Consider the following 19,596-nt stretch of genomic DNA (forward strand, 5'->3'; position numbering starts at 1 on the left):
CCCCCCTGTACTCTTCTACCCTTTTCCCCTCCCCCTTGTTTACTATCGGCGCTATCAATTTCTCTCTCCTATCCTCTGGCCAGCCCTCCCCCACCCAAACTCTGTGACATGTTTTCCATATCTACTGCTCCATCTCTTCCCCCCCATACCTCCATACCTCGCTAACTATTCCATCCCCTCCTGGTGCCTTTCCATCCCTCAGCTTTCCTATCACCTTTTTAATCTCTTCCCTCTGCAGCTCCCCTTCCCCGTCCCTCTTTCTATTTGCCGACCCCCCGCCTTCTGTTACCTTGTTTTCCACTCCGCCTAATAATCCCATGAAATACTCCCTCCACTCCTGATCGCCTATTTCCTCATTCACTCTCTTCCACTTCGTTCTTTCCCTGTTAACTATCTCCCATACTTTGCTTTCTGTCCTTGCTTCCGCTACCTCTTTTATGAAACCCGCATTTTCTTTCTTTTTCCTCTCCTCGCATAGCCTATTATATTCCCTTTTTTCCTTTCTATACGCTTCTCCTTCCCCCTTGCCCTTTCTGCTGTTCCTTAGACTCTGCCTAACTTCCGCTTTTTTTCGCCTACATTCCTCATCCCACCAACCCTTTTTCACTTCACTCCCCCTCCCTCCTACATCTAAGACTCGTCTAAACTACCTTATTCTTTTCTCTATCTCTTTGCCTACATCCGCTTCTCCTACCCCCTCCCATTTGATTTCTGTTCTAAACTTCATCCTACCCTCCTCTGTCCAGTCTCCTTTACTAGCTCCCCCCACTCTTTTTCCTTTTTTTGTCCTAGTCACTGCCCCCCTCAGTCACACTACTACCGGGTGATGATCCGAGTCAACCCTATCCCCAATCTCTATCCTTTTGACCCTATCCCTTACCTCGCTGTCTCCTATAGCGTAGTCTATCACCGTCACCCACGCCCCTTCTACATACGTAAATTCTCCCTCCTCATCACCCTCTATGTTCCCATTCATTATTGCACATCCTCTCTCTTCCAAAAATTGCACCAGCTGCTTACCTTCCGAGTTTATTTTCCTGTCCTTTGATTTCCTACTCCTACTCTCCCCCTTTTCTTCCTCCCAACATCCTCCCCCCTCCTGCCCTGTCCTGGCATTAAAATCACCCCCCACTAGCACTTTTGTTCCTCCCTCTACCTCTTCTGCCCGCTTCTTCAATTCCCCTATCTTCTCTTTCAGATCCCCATTTACGTATATTTCTATTACTATCCATTTTTCCCCACCTACACTCATGTTCCTTATTATCATACACTCTTTTATCTCTTCTCTCCCTCCCACTCCATTTCTTTTAACCTATCTATTGTTACCTGCGACATTTCCACATTCCCCTGTCCCTGCCTTTCCCCCCCGCCTGCTGTTCTCTTCTTTTCTAATTCTGCCAGCCTCTCCTTTACCCTTTCCATCTCCTCCCCTCTCCGCTCTTCTACCTCTTCTAATCTTTTACCTAGGTCCCTCATCGTTTCCTTCATCTCTCCCCTCTCTACTTCCCACTGCTCTTCCCATCTAGTAATTTCCCCTTTAATCTCTTCCATTTCTTCCCTGATCCCCCTTCACTGCCCTTTGACCTCCTCTAGACCTATCTTTAACTCTTCCCTAATCAGCCTTAGCATATCCTGTATACTCCCTCCCTCTGCCTTCACTTCCTCACCTGTCTTGCCCTCCGGCGACCGGTGAACTTTCTTGCTTTTCCCAAATACTCTTTCTCTTTCCTGTATCTCACCTGCATCCTCCTCCTCTTTTTCCCCTTCCTCCTCCCGCTTTCTCTTCCATAAATCTAGCACCGTCGTCGCCGATCCCAGGCTATGCCTCCTATCCCTCCCTAACGATGCTACTGCACCCGGCCTACCTTTCTTTTTCTCCTCCCATACTCTGTTCGCCCCTTCTTTTTGGCCACCCACGCTGCTCATACTCTTTCTCTCCGCCACCGCTCCCTACCTTATCCACCTGCCGCCTATCTGTCTCTGCATTATCCCCCTTCCTACTCCCTAGATGTCACCGCCTATTTTTGTCTCATCCTTCCCGTTGCTGTCCGCCGGCTCTCTCTGACTAACCTCAAAACTCTCCCCCTTTTTTCACCTGTCCTTCCCTTCCATTCCTGCCTCCCTATTCCCTTCACCCGTCCGCCCGTCCTGGTCCACCCCGCTCTTTCTCTGCCCTATTTCCTTTCCTCCTTACCTTTGCTATCCTGCTAAATTCTCGCCTTTCCACTCACACTCTTTCTCATACCTGCCACACACATCCAAACCGGAAACGGAAGTCTAATATTTTATTGTTTCTACTGAAATAATTATCACGGTACTGAAAAAGCGTAATTTTGTCTATTATGACATTTGTATCAGAATCGGAGATTCAAAAATGTAAGTTGTGATGTACCAATGGATGAGACCCTTTCACTTCAATGTTTCCTAATTCGAAAATTATTCGATTTCACTGTATCAATGTGTTTCAAAGATTATTTAAGACAAATGGCAGCGTAAAAAAATGTACAACTTGTCATGGGAGTGATGATAGTTTTATTTGAAAGATTAAAACAATGTAAACTCGATGGGATTCCCCGAGTGGAAATCAATTTTAATTCATAATCAATAATCTTTGATGTTTATTCTTGTTATTTTAAATTTTTCATCTTGATTACCAATAACAATAACACTGAGAAAATTTTTAGTTCCAGTTACCGCTCAGTCCTTAAGTATTTGAATTTTTTACCACAATCGAAGAACATAGTTCTAGGTAGAAGATGAAAATGAGTTTTATAGCTGTTACCAGGAAATCTAGTATCTGTTACTATTCCTTCTCGTTATAATCACTGCTACTATATTTTCTTGTAAGTGTTGCAAAAATTCAATGCTTGTGCAACAATAAATTGACGTTAAAGCCTTATTCAACTAAAAAAGTACAGTAAACCGAACAAACTGATTTTACGTTGATTACCAAAAAAAGTCCAGTCACTAGAGACATAAAAGGGGGCTTTCACTACAAAAGGTCGAGGAAAGTTGTAATTTGGTAGATTTGTACAGTTTGGTGTCCTAATTGATATTCCGAGTTTGTGATATTGGGCGACTGTCGCTCGCGCCGCCATATTGGAAAAATAGTACCAAAAACCAGTTTTTCGAGAATATCTTCTCAGCAGTGACACCTAGGTCAAAAATAGTTATTAGAAAAATCATAGAACATGCAATTTCCTGCAACTTTTGTATGGAAAATTTTTTAATCAGATGAATAGTTCACGAGTTACAGCGAAGTCAAACTCAGCACATTTCTACAATTCGCAAAATCGTTACATTTTTTCTCGAACTTTCAGTAAATACCGATTATTTAATACGTACTATCGTTTTTTACTCGTTTCCGCACCACCATGAGGTAGGGTGAAGGGGCGGTAAACGACGTGGGTGCTCGGCCCTTTCATCCGGTAGGAGAAAAATTGTGTTTGCTTTAATAACAGTTGGTGAAAGAAAAAAAAAAACGATCGTTTTATACAACCCGAGGATTTTACTTGTAGCTGTATATTTTTTCTCTTCACTTTTTAGTTGTTTCATGCTCTTCAACAAAAGCTCTGGTGTCGGTTGAAGGTTCCGATGCGGCGTGCCTGGCCATCCGTATTTTACAAAATGAAATTCAGTGGGATTATTTTTGTCTCTTCTCCCACCGGATGAAAGCGCCGAGCACCCACGTTGTAAAAACGCGCCTCTCACTCTACCTTATGGTGGTGCGGAAATGAGCAGACAACGATAGTACGTATTAAATAATCGGTATTTACTGAAAGTTCGAGAAAAAATGTAGCGATTTTGCAAATTGTAGAAATGTGCTCAGTTTGACTCCGCTGTGACTCGTGAACTATTCATCTGACTAAGAAATATTTTATACAAAAGTTGCAGGAAATTGCATGCTCTATGATTTTTCTAATAACTATTTTTGACGTAGGTGGCACTGGAGAGAAGATATTCTCGAAAAACTGGTTTTTGGTACCATTTTTCCAATATGGCGGCGCGAGCGGCGGTCGCTCAAGGTCGTAAACTTGGAATATTGATTAGGACACCGAACTTTACAAATCTGCCAAATTAGAACTTTCCTTGACCTTTGGTAAGTCAGAACCTAACCATTGCCTGGACACATAATCAAACAGTTTTTTTAAGGATGTCTGTTTTACTGAATATTTCTAGTTACTGTAACAAATAATATTTTTCTCAGTGAAGGTCAATTCGATGTGTAACAATGTTTGTAATTAGATTTTAGGATTATAATTTTTGAATCAAAATTTCTATTCAATAATATCATTACCAATTATAATAATGATGAATTATACTTCAATAATAAAAACATCCGGTAAAATTTGGTATTGTTCAAATGATAACATTAATCAGATTAATTTGAAACCCCTTGTATGCGTATCCTGATCGAACCTTTCTTACTCATTCAATACATAAGTTAGTTTTTCATCAGTTTCTGTAGGATCTTTGTTTAATTTAAGTGATGGTTTAGTAATTTGGGGAATTGAAATATCATTTTTTTTCTGACTCATATGAATATCAATCATTAAAACATTGATAATCGAAATTGAGTTTTTTTTTTCAATGTTATGTTTTTTAATTTTACTTTACAACTGTAGGTACTGTAATAAAAAAATTCGAGAAACGTGATCATTGTCAATTGCGGTACGATTTTTACATTTAAAGCTTCAAATTCACGATTTCGAGTGGTTGAACATTTTCGTTCTGCAGAATAAAGCTTTTGTATCAAATCAGACAGGAAGATTTCGTTAAATTTTCAATCCCTCTAGAACTCGCTTACGAAAATTTTCCACTTCGCAGACGAGGGACTATTACTATTAAGTGAAAATTTAAAGAAATTTCCCGGTCAGATTTATTACAGAAGCCTTATTCTGCAGAACGAAATTTTGAATAATAAAAAAAAAATAAATAAATAAATAAGAAAAAATGGAAGAAAGAAAGAAAGAACGAGATGTTCATAAATCACTTGGCATAATTTCTAGAAAAAAAAAATTTTTTGTATGAGAATTTGCAAAAAACGAAATGTCCGACAGCAGTATAACAAGACCGGTTCTAGATAGAAACACCTTCTTTACCGACCAAGCCACCTGTCCGCCGACCAATCCACCTATACGTGCATCCCAGACGCAAACCCTTGAAGGTTATCCCCCCCCCCCACTCTCGAAAGATAAAACGGGCTCTGCCGACCGCTCGTCGGTGAGAAAATCTCCAAAATGACCACGATCGCTGGTGAAAAATCCTCCAAATGACCATGATCGTCGGTAAAAAATCCTCCAAATGACCATGATCGTTCGTAAAAAATGCCTGAAATTGCCGTGGTATTACCCCTTGTGGGATGAATTTTGCTCTTTGTCGGTAAAGAAAATCACGCCATCGAGCGGGATCGATAACTGCATTACCGAGCACACTCCGTGAATCGTCAGGCGTTCGAGCGGACCCGGTGGATCCTCGGACGTTCGACCGAGAATCCTGGCATGTGTCAGGTTTTTGAGAGCTTCCAGAAGATTCGAGAAGATTCTCCGGCGATCGAGAGGTTTCGAGGGCTGAGGTACGACGTTGGGAGGCTAATGCAACGGTCTTGAACGAATCTAGGCTGACAAACAATTCGTCCGACGGGTGTCGGGTCGACGCTGAGCGGCATGCGGACGAAGAATTTCGGTGCGACGTTCAATTCTTAAAGATCCGCTCTGACCTTGAACGAATTTCAGACATATAATTCTCGGAATCGTCCGACGAAAACAATACTCGGAATCGTCCGACGAGTTTCGACTCGACGGCGAGCGGTCTGCGGACAACGGATTGCGGTGCAGCGTTGAGTTCGTGAGCTGTGTCAAGAAGCCGCCTCGACCCTGAAAGATTCTCGTAAACTCAGGCTGACAAACTATGCGTTCAACGAGTTTCGACTTGACGGTGAGCGGCCTGCGGACAACGGATTGCGCTGCGACGTCGAATTCTGGAAGGTTCTAAAATTTGTATGCGACCGCTTCGACCCTGAACGAATGTAGGCTGACAAACAATGCGTTCGACAAGTTTCGACTTGACGGCGAGCGGTCCGGGACCGTGAGAAAGACCTCCGTGAAGTTGGCCCCCCGAAGTTATTATTTTTAAATCTAATTAATGCAATTCGTTTGAGAATCGTTTGAGAGGGTTTGAGAGTAAAGAAAAATCGTTTGAGAGTTAATAGTTTTTCCGGAAAATTGATTTTAATTTTGGGTGTGAAGTTGGCCCCATATTTTCTATCTCCTCAAAAAATGCACTTAGACGTTTAATTTTTTTTTTTAATCTTTTGAGAATCGTTTGAGAGGATTTGAGAGTAGAAAAAAACTGTTAGAGAGTTAATATTTTAATTGATATTCCATAATTATTGAGTGATTGATTTCCCCATGATTTCCCCTAGCTTCCAAGCACTTCCGGCCTGCGCAATGGATATGCGCGGTGTACATGCGCAGTGTATCTAAAATCAGCTGGAGGCTCGTCGTGAGTGTTCTGCGCCGAAGAAACTGGCGTTTCTGTTTCATCGTGTATTCTCCAGTAACAAAATCAATTAATCCTTCAAAAAATTGAGAAAAATTTCAACGAGAGCAATAATGTTCAAAGAGCGAAAGAATTTTTGGAATAAAGTCGTATAATCAATTTATCCGACGTTTTTTCAATGATCTTGTCAAACATCGTCGCGTTGTGAACAAATATTGAAGCTTGTGGGAATTCAGGGGTTATAAACACAGGGAAACGATACGTGATATGGTGGAAACTAAAAAAAATGACGTTTATTTTATAGCTTTGTTGTGAAATTTTTAGTCATGGTCCAGTGTCATTGTTACGGTTCGTTCAGTAGGTTGTGGAATTCAACCGTGCTTATAGAGACACGTAATCTGCGTGTTTATAGATTGATGTAAATATTAATTTCTTTACGGGTATATATATAGCTCTCAATGAATGTGTATGAGGAAAAAGTGCAGTAACAGAAGGGATAAAAGGCGGAGAGAGAGTTTTATAGCACAAGCATGTCTATACAAGGACTGCTGGTCTCTACTCGAATATTGCCCACGCTAAAAAATTACGTCCGTCAGCACTAAGTTGGCGTATTAATGTTGTTTTCGTTGTAAATACTGAAAATCAATTTCTCTGAGTTTATCTCTATTGATTCAGAGTTTAAATTATCACCGTGTTACAAACGCGTGCATTTATCGTTTTTTCTTTTTTGAGCACTCGAAAATTTAAAAGTTTGTTTCAATATCATTGACGTCATTTTTCATTTCTGCTATCAGACGGATTCTGGCACAAGGGGCAATTTTTTCAATGCCGCCAAGAGACTGATCGATAGCGAGATCGAGGTCATTAAAATCGTTGAGAGCTCGAGACGCACAAGTTCGAGAAATATTAACAGAGACGGTACAATGTCTAAGCCTGTTAGGAACAACAAACAGGCTGACAAAGCGGCTACAAAAAAATCCAAAGTAATTTTGAAAGCGCTTTGATCAATTTTTTTTCCTATTCTTTTCTTCTCGTGCAGCCAAGAGCACGAGCAATCGCAGGATGGGGATCGGAAGAAAGAGTCCATCAGGATCGACAATATCAGATAGACGCAGCCATAGTGAGAATCATGAAAATGAGAAAAACTATGACGCATAATCTTTTAATGAGCGAGCTCTACAACCAACGCAAATTTCCCGTCAAGGTAAGAATTTTCACATCAACTTTTTTCTTTCTCCAAATTATCGTCATTTTCATTCTGTCAATGAATTTTTCTTCTCCCCATTTTTGCATATCCGCTTCATGGTTTTGCAAATTGCCAAAAAAAATGCTCAACAACTTTTTTGATGGATCAAAAAAATCTCGACAAATTGCTCAATTTGGAAAAGAAGTTTCTCGCGATTTATTAATTGTATGCATCGTTTTTTTTTTTTGTTTTGTAATTTACGAGAGTTCGTGAATTCTGAAAGTTCTTGAAAATCTTTGGACGTACGAAATACTCAAGTGTTTACTTTTTTTTTTTAATAACTTCATTACGCAGCCTGCCGACCTGAAGAATCGAATCGCGTCGTTAAATAGACAGAGACTACATGGAGCGTGATAAGGATAACGCTAATCAGTACAATTACGTTGCGTAGCCTCAACCAATTGCCAAAGTTATGTTGAGCCGGGTAAATCCGATTTTTGTTGGAGAAACAACAACGAGAAAGGAGAAGCGAAAAGTTTCCGGTCCGAAAGCGTCTTTTCAGAGTGATTTCCGGCTCGATTGGATCAGAAGAAAAAAAACGAGGAACGAGAGACTTTTGAGTGATATTTTCTTCGATTTTTGGTAAATTTGAGATCCGTCAATTGCTTAGAAGCGATTAGAATGCACGATTATCATTTGTTTTTCCTGCTACGGAGGAACTCGAGTGAACGTTAAGAGGAATGAAAAAAAAAAACAATTCCGAAAGGATTTTAGTACATTGGCTGAAAAACGACGAGCGAGTTAAATTGAACGATGAAATCGGTCATCGAATTCGCGAACGGTCAGTGCGCTCAATGAAAAGCCATTTACTTTTTTTTCTTTTACTTATGCAGCTGATATGTTTGCCCTTCTGTATTATTATTGAGAGGATTGTTCTCAAGGCATTCTCCTCGAGAAAATCAACAGATTTCAAAATAAAACAATAATTACGTGCTGTTAAGATTCATACGTGAAGAATTTTTTAATGCCACTTTTCCACAGCTCGTGCAACAAACAAACATTTTCTTTTAGCTGTACCTAGCAAAAGAGATTCGAATTGTCGAAGGGATTAAAAATAAAAGACTTTGGAGCGAGTTCAAGTGCGCTAATTGTGACACGTCTTTTTGTTTATCTTTTTTTCATTCTCATTTCGAATAATAACGAGTCAACGAAGTTTCGCGCTTCGTGAAATATTAGTGACGAAGGATTCGAAAATTTTTTTCAAACAGCAAAGAGCCTGAAAGGTCGAAAACACAGAGAAAAAAAGATTGTAAAAAGAAAAAAAAATTCTGTGCTTGCATCTCAAAACTGGAGGCTTATCGTTGTCGATTAATTTTCAATCTAGCGAGAGAATATCCAAGAAAAAAGGAACAAGATAAAAAATGTGTCAAATAATTGGCTGTCACTGAATTCCCTTGGCCAATAACTACGAAGATTACACGAAGCAACGATGGCCAGTTCTCAACGAATATTATCCGTGCTGAATTCGACCATTTCGTAAAATTAATGATAAATGATTAAATAAAAAATGAAGAAAATAAACAAAAATGCGCTCGACTACGAAATCTATTTTTCTGTAATATTTCGTAGATTTTTCTCAACATTGTAAATAGGGCAAGGTTCCGTACTTGTAATAAATGACAACAGAAAAAGAAAAAGAACAACGAAGATGATGCGAAATTCAGAAAATTTCTTCATTGAATTTACAGCTTTTGTACATCGTTAATATTTATTATTTTTCATTACGCAGTCGATTTCTTTATCGATTTCCGTAACGAGAGACTTTGCAAAATTCGTCGCACTCGCTTCTTTGCTGAGGAAATCTGAGACCAATCGCGATGGCGGTTTTCCACCACCGTGAGCAAGACACTCGCGACGGTAACGCTCACCGCAACTTCTGCTCAATAGATCCGCTTGGAAATACGTTTGACAAATCCAAGAAGCAACCGCTCGTGATATCAAATGCGCGTAATATTTTGCTCCGTATCCAACAATGTGGGTAAATCTCAATTGCCATGCCTAGTGAGAAACAGAAATTTCATGTTTTTTTCCCTTTTTTTTTACGCCATTTTCTTGAATTATTATGGAAATTTTTCATTTTTATCGCGTTCGGTAAAGTTCGCCTACAATGAAAAGAAATGTTTTTTTTGGAAAAAATGGATATTTTGTTGGATGCGTTCGACTAAACTTTTTTTTTTTAAAATTGCAAAAATTCGATCGAGTTAAAAACTTTCTCGAACTCGACTGACTCGAATTATTTTTATTCCGGTGATTTTTATCGACTCTGAAGTTGGTTAATATTTTTATTTTTTCATTAATAAAAAAAAATCATGCATTTTTACCGTGTTTTCCACGTAAAAAAGTTCATAAAACTTGGATCGGATTTCCTTATAGATTTCTGTGCTCGAACCTTTCAATTCTTTCGAGTGATAAACTTGGTCCAGCATACCGTAAAAAACTTGAAGCTGAAGTTCCGAAGCTGGAAACTTGTTCTTGGATGCGCACAATTTTTGCAACATGTTTTCAGGCATTGGCTCGCCCGTTTCAAAATGTTTGGCGAACATTCGAACGACCTGAAAAAAAAAACCTTCTTCGTTTTTGCGAAGAATGAATCGACTGACCTTGTTCCAGTCTTCTCAATTTTCAATGATTCATCCCAAGAAATTCAAAATGTTCAGTGAATGAAAAAAAAAAAACAGAATTTCTAGTAACTTTAAAGGAAAAATGGAAAAAAGGGAAATGGCATTGCAGCGTGACGCTGTTTTTGAAAAATAGCCAAAAGTTGGAAAAAGAAAAAGTAACACGGAGCGAGAGGGACAAATTGTCAAGTATGATCCATCGCCCTGCACTTTGCGACACCATCACCAACTCGATATCGGCAAGACTAATGTTTTTTCCCAACAACATTTTACCAAAGTGTATAAAAATTCATAAGCGATAGTTCTAAGAAAAGTTTTGAAGAATAATTTCGAAATTGTAATTTAATAAACGAACGACAGAAATGCAAGATTCGATGTACCTTTTCAATTCAATAAGTGCGGTATTGTAGTATCCCAACCGTTTTCCCAAGTTATCTTTATCCGTTACCGTTAACCGTTATCCAAGTTACATATGTTCGCAAAAAACGAGATTTAATTCAATTCTACATTCAATTTGATGGAAATTTGTAAACATTGTTTTGGTCTGCTGTTACATTGTATGGTGCACCATACAATTTTCATCGCTTAGAAGAAACGAACTCAGTCTTGTTTCTGACGCGACACGGTGATAAATAAAACTCCCTCGACTTTATTATAAAAATTTTGAAGCTTCCGTATAATCATTATTTCAGTGTTTCATTCCTTTTATGATCGATTTTTTAATTACTAATAACTTTTTTCACGTTCTTTTCGTTCGCGTTTTTTTTTTTGTGTTGTTTATCCCAAGTTTTGTGTTGTTTTTCCTGAGTGTTCATGACTTTTAATTTTCGGATGGATTTATTTTTGATTTAATACTCGCGTATAAGACCACTTGATTCGCAATATGCCACGGAAAGCTGCTGTGACAGTGGAAGAAGCTGTGCGGAGCTTGAAGAAATTCATTACGCGCTTCGCAACATCGGAATTGCCGGATTATTCGGATGAAATATGTGGAGAAATTTCCGAAGATTTAAATAACAAGTGGAGTGTTCGCAATGTTTATAACAACGTGGTCCAGGATCTCCGAAATATTCTCTCCCTTGCACGAAAGGAAAAGGGCATAATTATTCCATCGTCGATGGACAAAACCGACACGAATCCTAGCAATTCGTATTCGTCAAATGAATCGACAACGTTCGAAAGTTCCGACGAGTTTTACGCAGCAAATCATGAAAATGAACCGGAAGATGGTCAAGAATTCTTCACGGTCAAGCTCACAAGCCAAGAATGGGATGCTATCAAACCCACGAGTACGTCTCCGATACTTTTTCTTTTAATTAAGCGAATAAGGCATTTGATTTTACAACATATTTTCATATTTTGAAGCTTGTTTCTTTTTTTGGGAAGTATAATTCAAATTCTTCAAAAAAATAGTATTTTTTTGATATTTTAATATTTTTTTTAGCTCATTAAAAATATCTATAATTTCAAATTTAGTTCAATTTTTCATTTTCCTTTAGTTAGAATTGAAAAAATTGTCTATTTTTATTTTCAAACCATTTAATGTACGGAGTATAATGAATAGGGCGGACTGAGCAGTATGGTTTGTGCGAAATATATTGGTACAAAAATGAACAAAAAAACTAAAAATATAGAAATACGTTGTTTATTAACTGAATTTTGTCGAACGAGGCTGTTTAGCAACGAGAAATTGGCAGTCCTGTAAAAAAAGTAAAATTATTATGATTCTGTAGAAAGCGTGTTCGCGGTTTTTATCCAATAGTTGAAATTCGAAATGTTATCCAATTGTACTACTGTTGTGAGCGCTCTCTCTCTCTAAAGCAAATCTTAAAAAAAAAATGAATTACTTGAATCAGTCAGTGAAATATAACTACAATGGCCACCTTGAAATTGGGCCAAAATAATAAGGCAAAATATTTTGTGATTCCTATTCTTCAATATTACTTGCACTTGCAGGTCTGTCTTCCGGATTCCGACCGACGCTACAGAAAGGAGTCTGGAATAATATCGTACCGATTGCCATCTCACGTCAGACGAAAATTCCATGTGCATACGTTTTCAAGCGTGCCAAAATTGCAAAAGCTCCAACCTGTATCGGTAATTATGTCACAATTCAGGGTCAATGTAAAGGAAACTCGTGTCAAAATAAACTAAAAGTGACTATCGAAAAAGAGCCAACCAATAATGACAGTGTTATACTGAACGTATTAACGCGGGATACTCGGAATATCACGCACGAAGTGGTGAAACGTCCTCTAAATGGAAAATACAGAGAGGAGGTCCAGAAAAATTTAGTACATGAAGGTGCATCCAATTTCCGAAAACGCACGGCAGGGGAAGAAATGGTTCTGGGGGATGCGGAGCCACCATTTCTTGCAGATGCACCTGTTCTGCGGCAAGCAAAAAAACAGCGAATTGATAAGAATTTGGGGCTCGACCCACTGAACAAGACAAACTTGAATGCTTCGCTAGAAGCTATATCGCAACAACCAGAATTTCTTGGCAAAATTGAGTACATCGCATCAACCCCTTTTGTTGTTGTCTATCGCAGTCCATCACAGCTTCACGCGTACAAAGAATACTGCAGAAACAGCACAATCAGTACGTTAATGATTTATGCGACAGGGAGCTTAGTTAGAAAAATCGATCGAAACGACAAATCAAGATGTGGTCCAATTTTCCTGTACACTATGGTTATTAATTTCGATAAATTGACTATTCCGATCCACCAGATGCTCTCGGAGAGACACGACGCGCAAGGTGGAAATGTTGGAAAGTCGTTACGCACGTGGAAGTGAAGCAATTCTTTCTCCGGTCCGTTGCGTTAATGATTCAATCTTCGGTCATCAACCATTTCGAGATGTTATTGACGCGAACATTCGTTGTCGCAAGCCAAAAATATTTGGACTCTACCGTGGCGATTCCAATCAAGGACGACGAGGCTGCTGAAAAGGTTGAAAGTGTCCTCGCAATTAGAAATCATCTGGAGATTATAATGGCAAAGACAGGCATTGCCCTAAGAAAATTTGGAACCGACATCGAAGAAAATAAACATCTCCGTCCAGTTGATAATCTCTCAAATTATGAGAAAAGTCAGTGTGATGGGTGCGAAATAAAATCCATCGCGGAATGGGTCGACAAAATTTTAAAAACAAGTGCTACAACTGGAAACGAAGGGCGTGAAATGAATGCATTTTATGTACCAGGGTTCATTGCGTCGATGAAGCCACTTGCCGTGGAATTTCCACTTTGGGCCAATTGCACGACGCCAAAAATGAATAATAATGCCTCATCCGCGCCCATTGAATCTTACTTCAATGACCTCCAAACAAATGTTTTAAAAAAAGGTCTACGAAGGGCTGACAATTTTGTGGTTACTCACATACGAGACTTAGGAGGTGGTAGTCTTCTCTTCGTGGCCAAGACTGCAAGACAATGCAATGCAGAAGCAGGGTTCGATCCGGGCGATCTCAATGTCTCTTCTTACTGCGAGGTTGATTCCGAAACTCCGCAGATTCCACAGCATGACCCTGACCAGTGGTCTGTGGAGAATTGGGGAGGCCAAGTGCCGAAGACTGAATTTGCCATTGGTGCTGTTGTTGAAAGTGCAGACGAAGAAGATGTTGTAGAAGTCGCTGATGCATGGGATCATTTGTATAGCCGAAGTGAGAACATTCCCGAAAACGAAGCACACGAACCACAAAATGAAGTGAAGACAGAAAAGACGTCGAAAAAAGTACATATTTCGGAGCATTACCAGAAATAAGGTACATAAACAGCCAAATTGATAAAAAAACCAGCTGCAAGACAGAGAAAAAGGAAACCATGTTTTCTGGAAAATGGTTCGAAATTATCGAAGCCGGTTAAACTGAACAGCAAAACATATTTCGTACAGTCGACGTGCCCTTTCGACTCTGTGTCACAAGTGCTGCTTTCTGGAGCTATTGACCACATGGCTTACGATTCAGCAATCAAAAAATGCAAGAACCCGACGCTCCAGTTTGTTGTAAACACGTTAAATACGGGAGTCACCAGTAAAACGTACAACGATCGAGCGCGCGTTCTTTTAAATTTGTATGTCCCGGAACCGAACGTAAAAACAGCGAATAAAGTTCTGTCCTATACTTTAAGGATGTTGCATGCGAAATCCGAGCAAAAAGTTTGTGACGTCGTCTTTTATAAGAAATAGTGAATGCAATATTTTTTTATTGAAAATTGAATTGAGACGCCGTTAGAATTGCGAAATATTCACGATAAGAATAGTAGAAAATAAATTTTTGATCCGAAAAGCGAAAAAAATAGTCGAAATCGTTCATGTTTTTGGCATCAAGAACGATATTTATCGCCGCGTCTGTACCCACTACAGCTGTAAAGCCCTTTCACGGATAGGGAACGCGGGGGACAATACTAATGCACGACACGAAAATTCGGTCGTGGCAGCGTCGCATGAACCTAACCTATAGGCCATCCGAGCTTGAAACGAGTGACAAGTGATTTACCAATAGTGTTGAATTTTTGAAAGTTGTCGGACGAATAAAAAAAAATGAATGGTCAAAATCATTATTATCCGATAAATATATTGCTTACAATTATTATCATTCATAATCGTACCAAGATTCCAATTGGGACTTCCGAATGTTGTGAGACGGGGGAATGAGGTTATGTTGCACAACGGACAACTCAGACGGCGTTGCCAGTTTGGAACAGCTGACTGCTCGGGATTATTCTCCCCATGCAATCTTCACGAACTTTCCCTACTTTCGGAATTAATTACGAGATAACGACGTGGTGGGAAAATGTTAAAAAATTCCAATGGATCCAAAATTTATTGAATAAGATGATACTAGTTTTTCAAGCATGTCTATCGACCCGTTTTCCAATCACATATGCAAACGTGAATTTTGTCAGGTATTTTGCGGATTTTCCCATAAGCCCTGTGTTAATTTTCGGGTTTTCAAATTCGATTTATTCTCAAACGACGTGGTCAATCGTATTGAAATCTGGCAAGAAATTTGGAAATATTACAATTAAAACTCGAGCAAAATTTTAACAAAATCTGTCGAAAAGGGTGTTTTGCATACAACGTCCTTAAACGCATACGACAGCGTATACAATTTCGTCGATAAAGCAATGCAAACGGCATCAAGTGTCCACATAACCGAAGAATGCTTGCAGCTGTGCAGACGAGAATATTCATCGGCCCTTCTGTCACCAAATCACGAAACAGTGGCGAAATCCGGATTTGGCGCCCTGGAAGCTGTGCTTAACTTTTGGGCGCGTCTTACAAAACTCCGCTGTTTTACAAAGGGCTGTAATGGATCGATGACCCGTATTAGTCGACCGGGAATTCATCTGTTCGTCGATGCGGACATCCGTAAAAATAGCAGCGACAAGCAGGTAATGCGATGCAAGCTCTCCGAAATACTATCACTTTTAAAACTTAAAAACAACGAAGGGATGAGTGATGAGCAATACCGGTAAGATATGTTCAATACATTTGACGCAAGCCGTGCGTATAATAAATCACTTATAATAATTTCATACCGTTTATGCTAATTTATTAAAATTAATTCTAGACTATGTAGAGTAGTCGGGTATACTTCGGGGCACTTCACCGCATATTCATATCGCAACACCATGAATTGGGAGCAGTATGACGATTTGAAAATAGAAAAAAAACCTGAATCGGCTACGACAGAAATAGAACCCCATCTCATCGTCTACTTTCGAGTTTTGAGAGCGTAATTTCTTGTGAGGTACGTATAGTTACAATCTAGGGTCCAGTGCGGCAAAGGTTTGAGTTACTCGATAGAAAGAAAAAAAATTCGATATTGTCTTTTTTCTTTCATTCTCATTGATGAGAAAATATTACGATTCAACCTCAGAGCAAAAATCAGGATCAAAATGATTTTTTTAAATTTTTGTCGAACAATTTCATTTTACCGGTCAAATCCGAAATCCATATGGCAGAATAAAAGAGAAGGAAAAGTAATTTCGTGACTTGAATATCGTAAAAGGTAGACAATATTCTAAGGAACAACAACAATGTGGTTGATTCCATCTCAAAAAATAATAATAACAATAAAACGATATGTGTCGTCGGTCGAAAGGTTTAACCGTGTTTTGTTTTTGGTGAATCTCGTAAATGCAGGTGCAACCGAAGTAAGTGACATCAAAAGACTGTTACTGTCGTCGTGGACGATCACTTCCGTTTCTGACAACTCGGAGTTTCCATCGGATCTCAGCAAGGACCAAAAAGGAAGGCACGAAATAGCGCGACAAGTAGAAAACTGAAAAAGGCAAAAAAAAAGGATGAGTGTCATGAAGAATTTGTCGATTGTTTCATCGTCTCGTAACGAGAACAAAAAGAAGAAATGAGTAAAGCGAGAGTGCAATAAGAGAAAGGAAAGAAAATAAAGTGTGTACAGAAGCTCGATTATTTAATAATAAGTGGCTATTAACATTGTTTATTGTCGTATCTTTATGCTTCCTTCTGAAGTAGAAATTCATTCTAAGTGTTCGAGCTAGGTGGGTCATCAACCTTTTTTAAATTGGAGTTGAAAAGAGTGACTTTCTATATTTCGATTTTTTTTCATCAGAATATGTCAAAACACCAAATGTCTCGTTGGTGTAACTCCGCTCAGCGTCAATATCGACGTCTGATGAGGTGTCGTGGCCACTGGCGTTGCCGGTGTGGTGTCGTCGAACCCGTCTCACCGTCGCTCCTCGGGGTCATACGTTTCTCGCGTTCTGGAAAATTCAATCAACCCCAAAATTTGAATTTTCTTCAAACTCCATAAATTTGCGAGGAACAAAAAGTCCACTTTGGGTCAATCTGACCCGAGGGGGATTTCAAACCGTTCAATTCCGGAAAATATGAACTTTTCGTTTTTTTTTTTTTTTCAGCGAATTTATAGGCCTGAATGTATTTTTCACGAAAAACAAAATTCAATGCCAAACGACCGGTGAGAAAAAATTCTTCGGGTCAAAATGACCCAATGTGTCCTCGAAGGGCTTAAGAAAAAGAAAAAAACCTCCTCAAGTCCACAGTGGATCAATCTGACCCGAGACGTTTTTCAAATCATTCAATTCCGGAAAACATGAATTCCTCGTTCTTTTTTCTAGTTGCGAATTTATGCGAGCCTGAATGCATTTTTTCACGAAACAGAAGAGAAAAAATTTAACGGGTCAAAATGACCCAGTGTGTACTCGAAGGATTTGACGGAAAAAGAAACAAAAAATCGATAAAAACTGACTGTGATTCGTGGTGATGCTTCCGGTATCGCTGCACGTGCTCGAGGCCGGCGAAAGAGGCGGCGGCATGTCCGAACGATCGGCGGTTTCCTTGTGGTTCGATTTGCTGCTGCCGCTGGCACTGGCGTTTCCATTGGATTCGCGTTTATCGGCAGATCCTCCGGTGTGAAGAGATCCGGCGGGCAAAATTTTAAAACGGTAAGTTGAATCGAGGTTCCAGGCGGCCAAGAGCAGCTGACTGACCTTGGAAACGCCGTTGGCGATGGTGAAGCCTGAAAACGATCGAGCCAGCGATAAAATTGAAAGAAAATATCGAAAAAACGATTAAAACGGTTTTTTTTTAGAAAATTGCGAATTACCGATCGCTCCCGGTTGGTACATTGGACGGTTTTTCATGCAAACGTGCGTCCCGTAACTGATGTCCGTCGAGACGACCATCGAGGGTCTGTGTTTGCGAGATTTCGCCTTGTATTTGTCCCACAATTTTTTTCGCTGCGCAAAAGCTACACAGCTAAAGCTACGCAGTTGATTTACCTTGTAAATGCGACAAGGGATGGTACGCCTAGCCGAGTAACATGGGTCGTTCGCAAGATCGTTGCAAGCACGGTCCAAGATTTACAAGATCTGAGAACACAGAAATCTTGGAATAGACGAACAGGAACATCGCTGACATATATTATAAGCCCATCGACATTCTACGTTTCTTCCAATTATGAGTGCATTATTCACTATCTGCAAGTAAATATCAATTTTGGCGTTCTATAAAAGATTTCACTTTCTGTTGCACTGCGTTAAAAAGATTTCGTCAAGTTTCCCGTTTTCGACGCTCGTGTCTTTTTCCAATAGTTTCATCCAATTCTTCTCTTACCATTGGTGTCATTGAGAGAAAATTGCTCAGCTTCGTCTCCATGTCCATCTCGTACCCGTTCGATTTACAATAATCCGCATCCTCGAAACTCGTATTTCTTCGTCAATCTCGGTCTGAGACCGGCAAAAATAGGTATGAGAGAAGGTAGAAATCTGCCAACTTTTGAGGGTATCGGTAGAACGCGTGGTGATCGGACATTATGTTTATCACCTTTTTTTACAGCTTCTCGAGCACCTTAGGTGTGTAGAATTATTACTCGTTTTCGCGTCGTAGCTCCGAATCATAGACTGTTTTGCCGCTTGTATGATTTTGTTCAAGGAGACGTTCTTTGGTTTTCGACACCCCATGCCTAACTTTGTTTTCACCTTCATCGTGTTAGCTACAGCCCAAGCGGCTGTCCTCTCACCCAAATTTGCGTCCTTTGCGAGAACCCGTTTCTAGGCTTTTTCGGCTAATATTTTATCCGCAACGCTTCTAACTTGAAGGTTCTCACGATTTTTCGAATACGCTATATCGTGTTTCTTACACGCTGCATCGAGAGGATTGATACCGAAATCGCCTCTCGCAAGTCTTTTTGTCAAGTTCGTACCAGGACCGCAGTATTGGTAACCGGGAACATGCAACTCAATCGAGAGTTTGTTGATAATGCTATTTACCAAACCTTTTCCACTTGATCGCTTTTTTGACGATCGCTTACGATCACGTCTGTGCACAATCATGTCCGCTGTGCGACTGAGAGAAAGTTGTTTTCACCGATGCATTCACAGAAAATCCAGCCAGTCACGTTCGAGATGAGGTTCGAGACACAATCGACCAAGCTGCCCGTGACGAATTTTGACCAATTTACGCAGCAGAGTACAAAACAGAGAAGCATCATGGCGAATTGTTGCCGAGTAGTGTACGTGCGGTATTCTGCGGACCATCTAACTGTGGCAGAACCAACGCTTCATTCACGCTCGTAACGCTTTCGAATGGTTTGAGGTTCGAAAACCTGTACGTTTACTCAAAATCTCTCAATCAACCGAAATACAAGTTTCTGAGTCAAGTGCTCGAAAATGTCGACGGTGTTGAGTATTACTTCTTTAACGAGCATGAGCACGTCATTGCAC

At 39.8% G+C, this 19,596-nt stretch overlaps 1 protein-coding gene across 2 annotated transcripts; it reads right to left on the bottom strand.

Annotated features, from left to right (window-relative positions):
* Positions 1 to 16,481: 16,481 nt before the first annotated feature.
* On the bottom strand, positions 16,482 to 18,599 carry LOC124298820 (E3 ubiquitin-protein ligase hyd-like). 2 transcript variants are annotated; one of them, XM_046751345.1, is made up of 3 exons: positions 17,979 to 18,130; positions 17,622 to 17,891; positions 16,482 to 16,655 (listed from the first exon to the last, which is right to left on the bottom strand). In XM_046751345.1, the coding sequence occupies exons 1-3, from the start codon at positions 18,055 to 18,057 to the stop codon at positions 16,549 to 16,551; spliced, it is 456 nt and encodes a 151-aa protein (XP_046607301.1). In that variant the 5' UTR covers positions 18,058 to 18,130; the 3' UTR covers positions 16,482 to 16,548. The 2 variants fall into 2 exon arrangements, 1 of the variants encoding a protein (XP_046607301.1); XR_006906887.1 differs by lacking the exons at positions 16,482 to 16,655; positions 17,979 to 18,130 and adding exons at positions 18,154 to 18,243; positions 18,488 to 18,599 and having other exon boundaries at positions 17,694 to 17,891.
* Positions 18,600 to 19,596: the final 997 nt, after the last annotated feature.

The sequence above is a fragment of the Neodiprion virginianus genome, chromosome 2 (genome assembly GCF_021901495.1).
Source record: "Neodiprion virginianus isolate iyNeoVirg1 chromosome 2, iyNeoVirg1.1, whole genome shotgun sequence".
NCBI classification, from domain to species: Eukaryota; Metazoa; Arthropoda; class Insecta; order Hymenoptera; family Diprionidae; genus Neodiprion; species Neodiprion virginianus.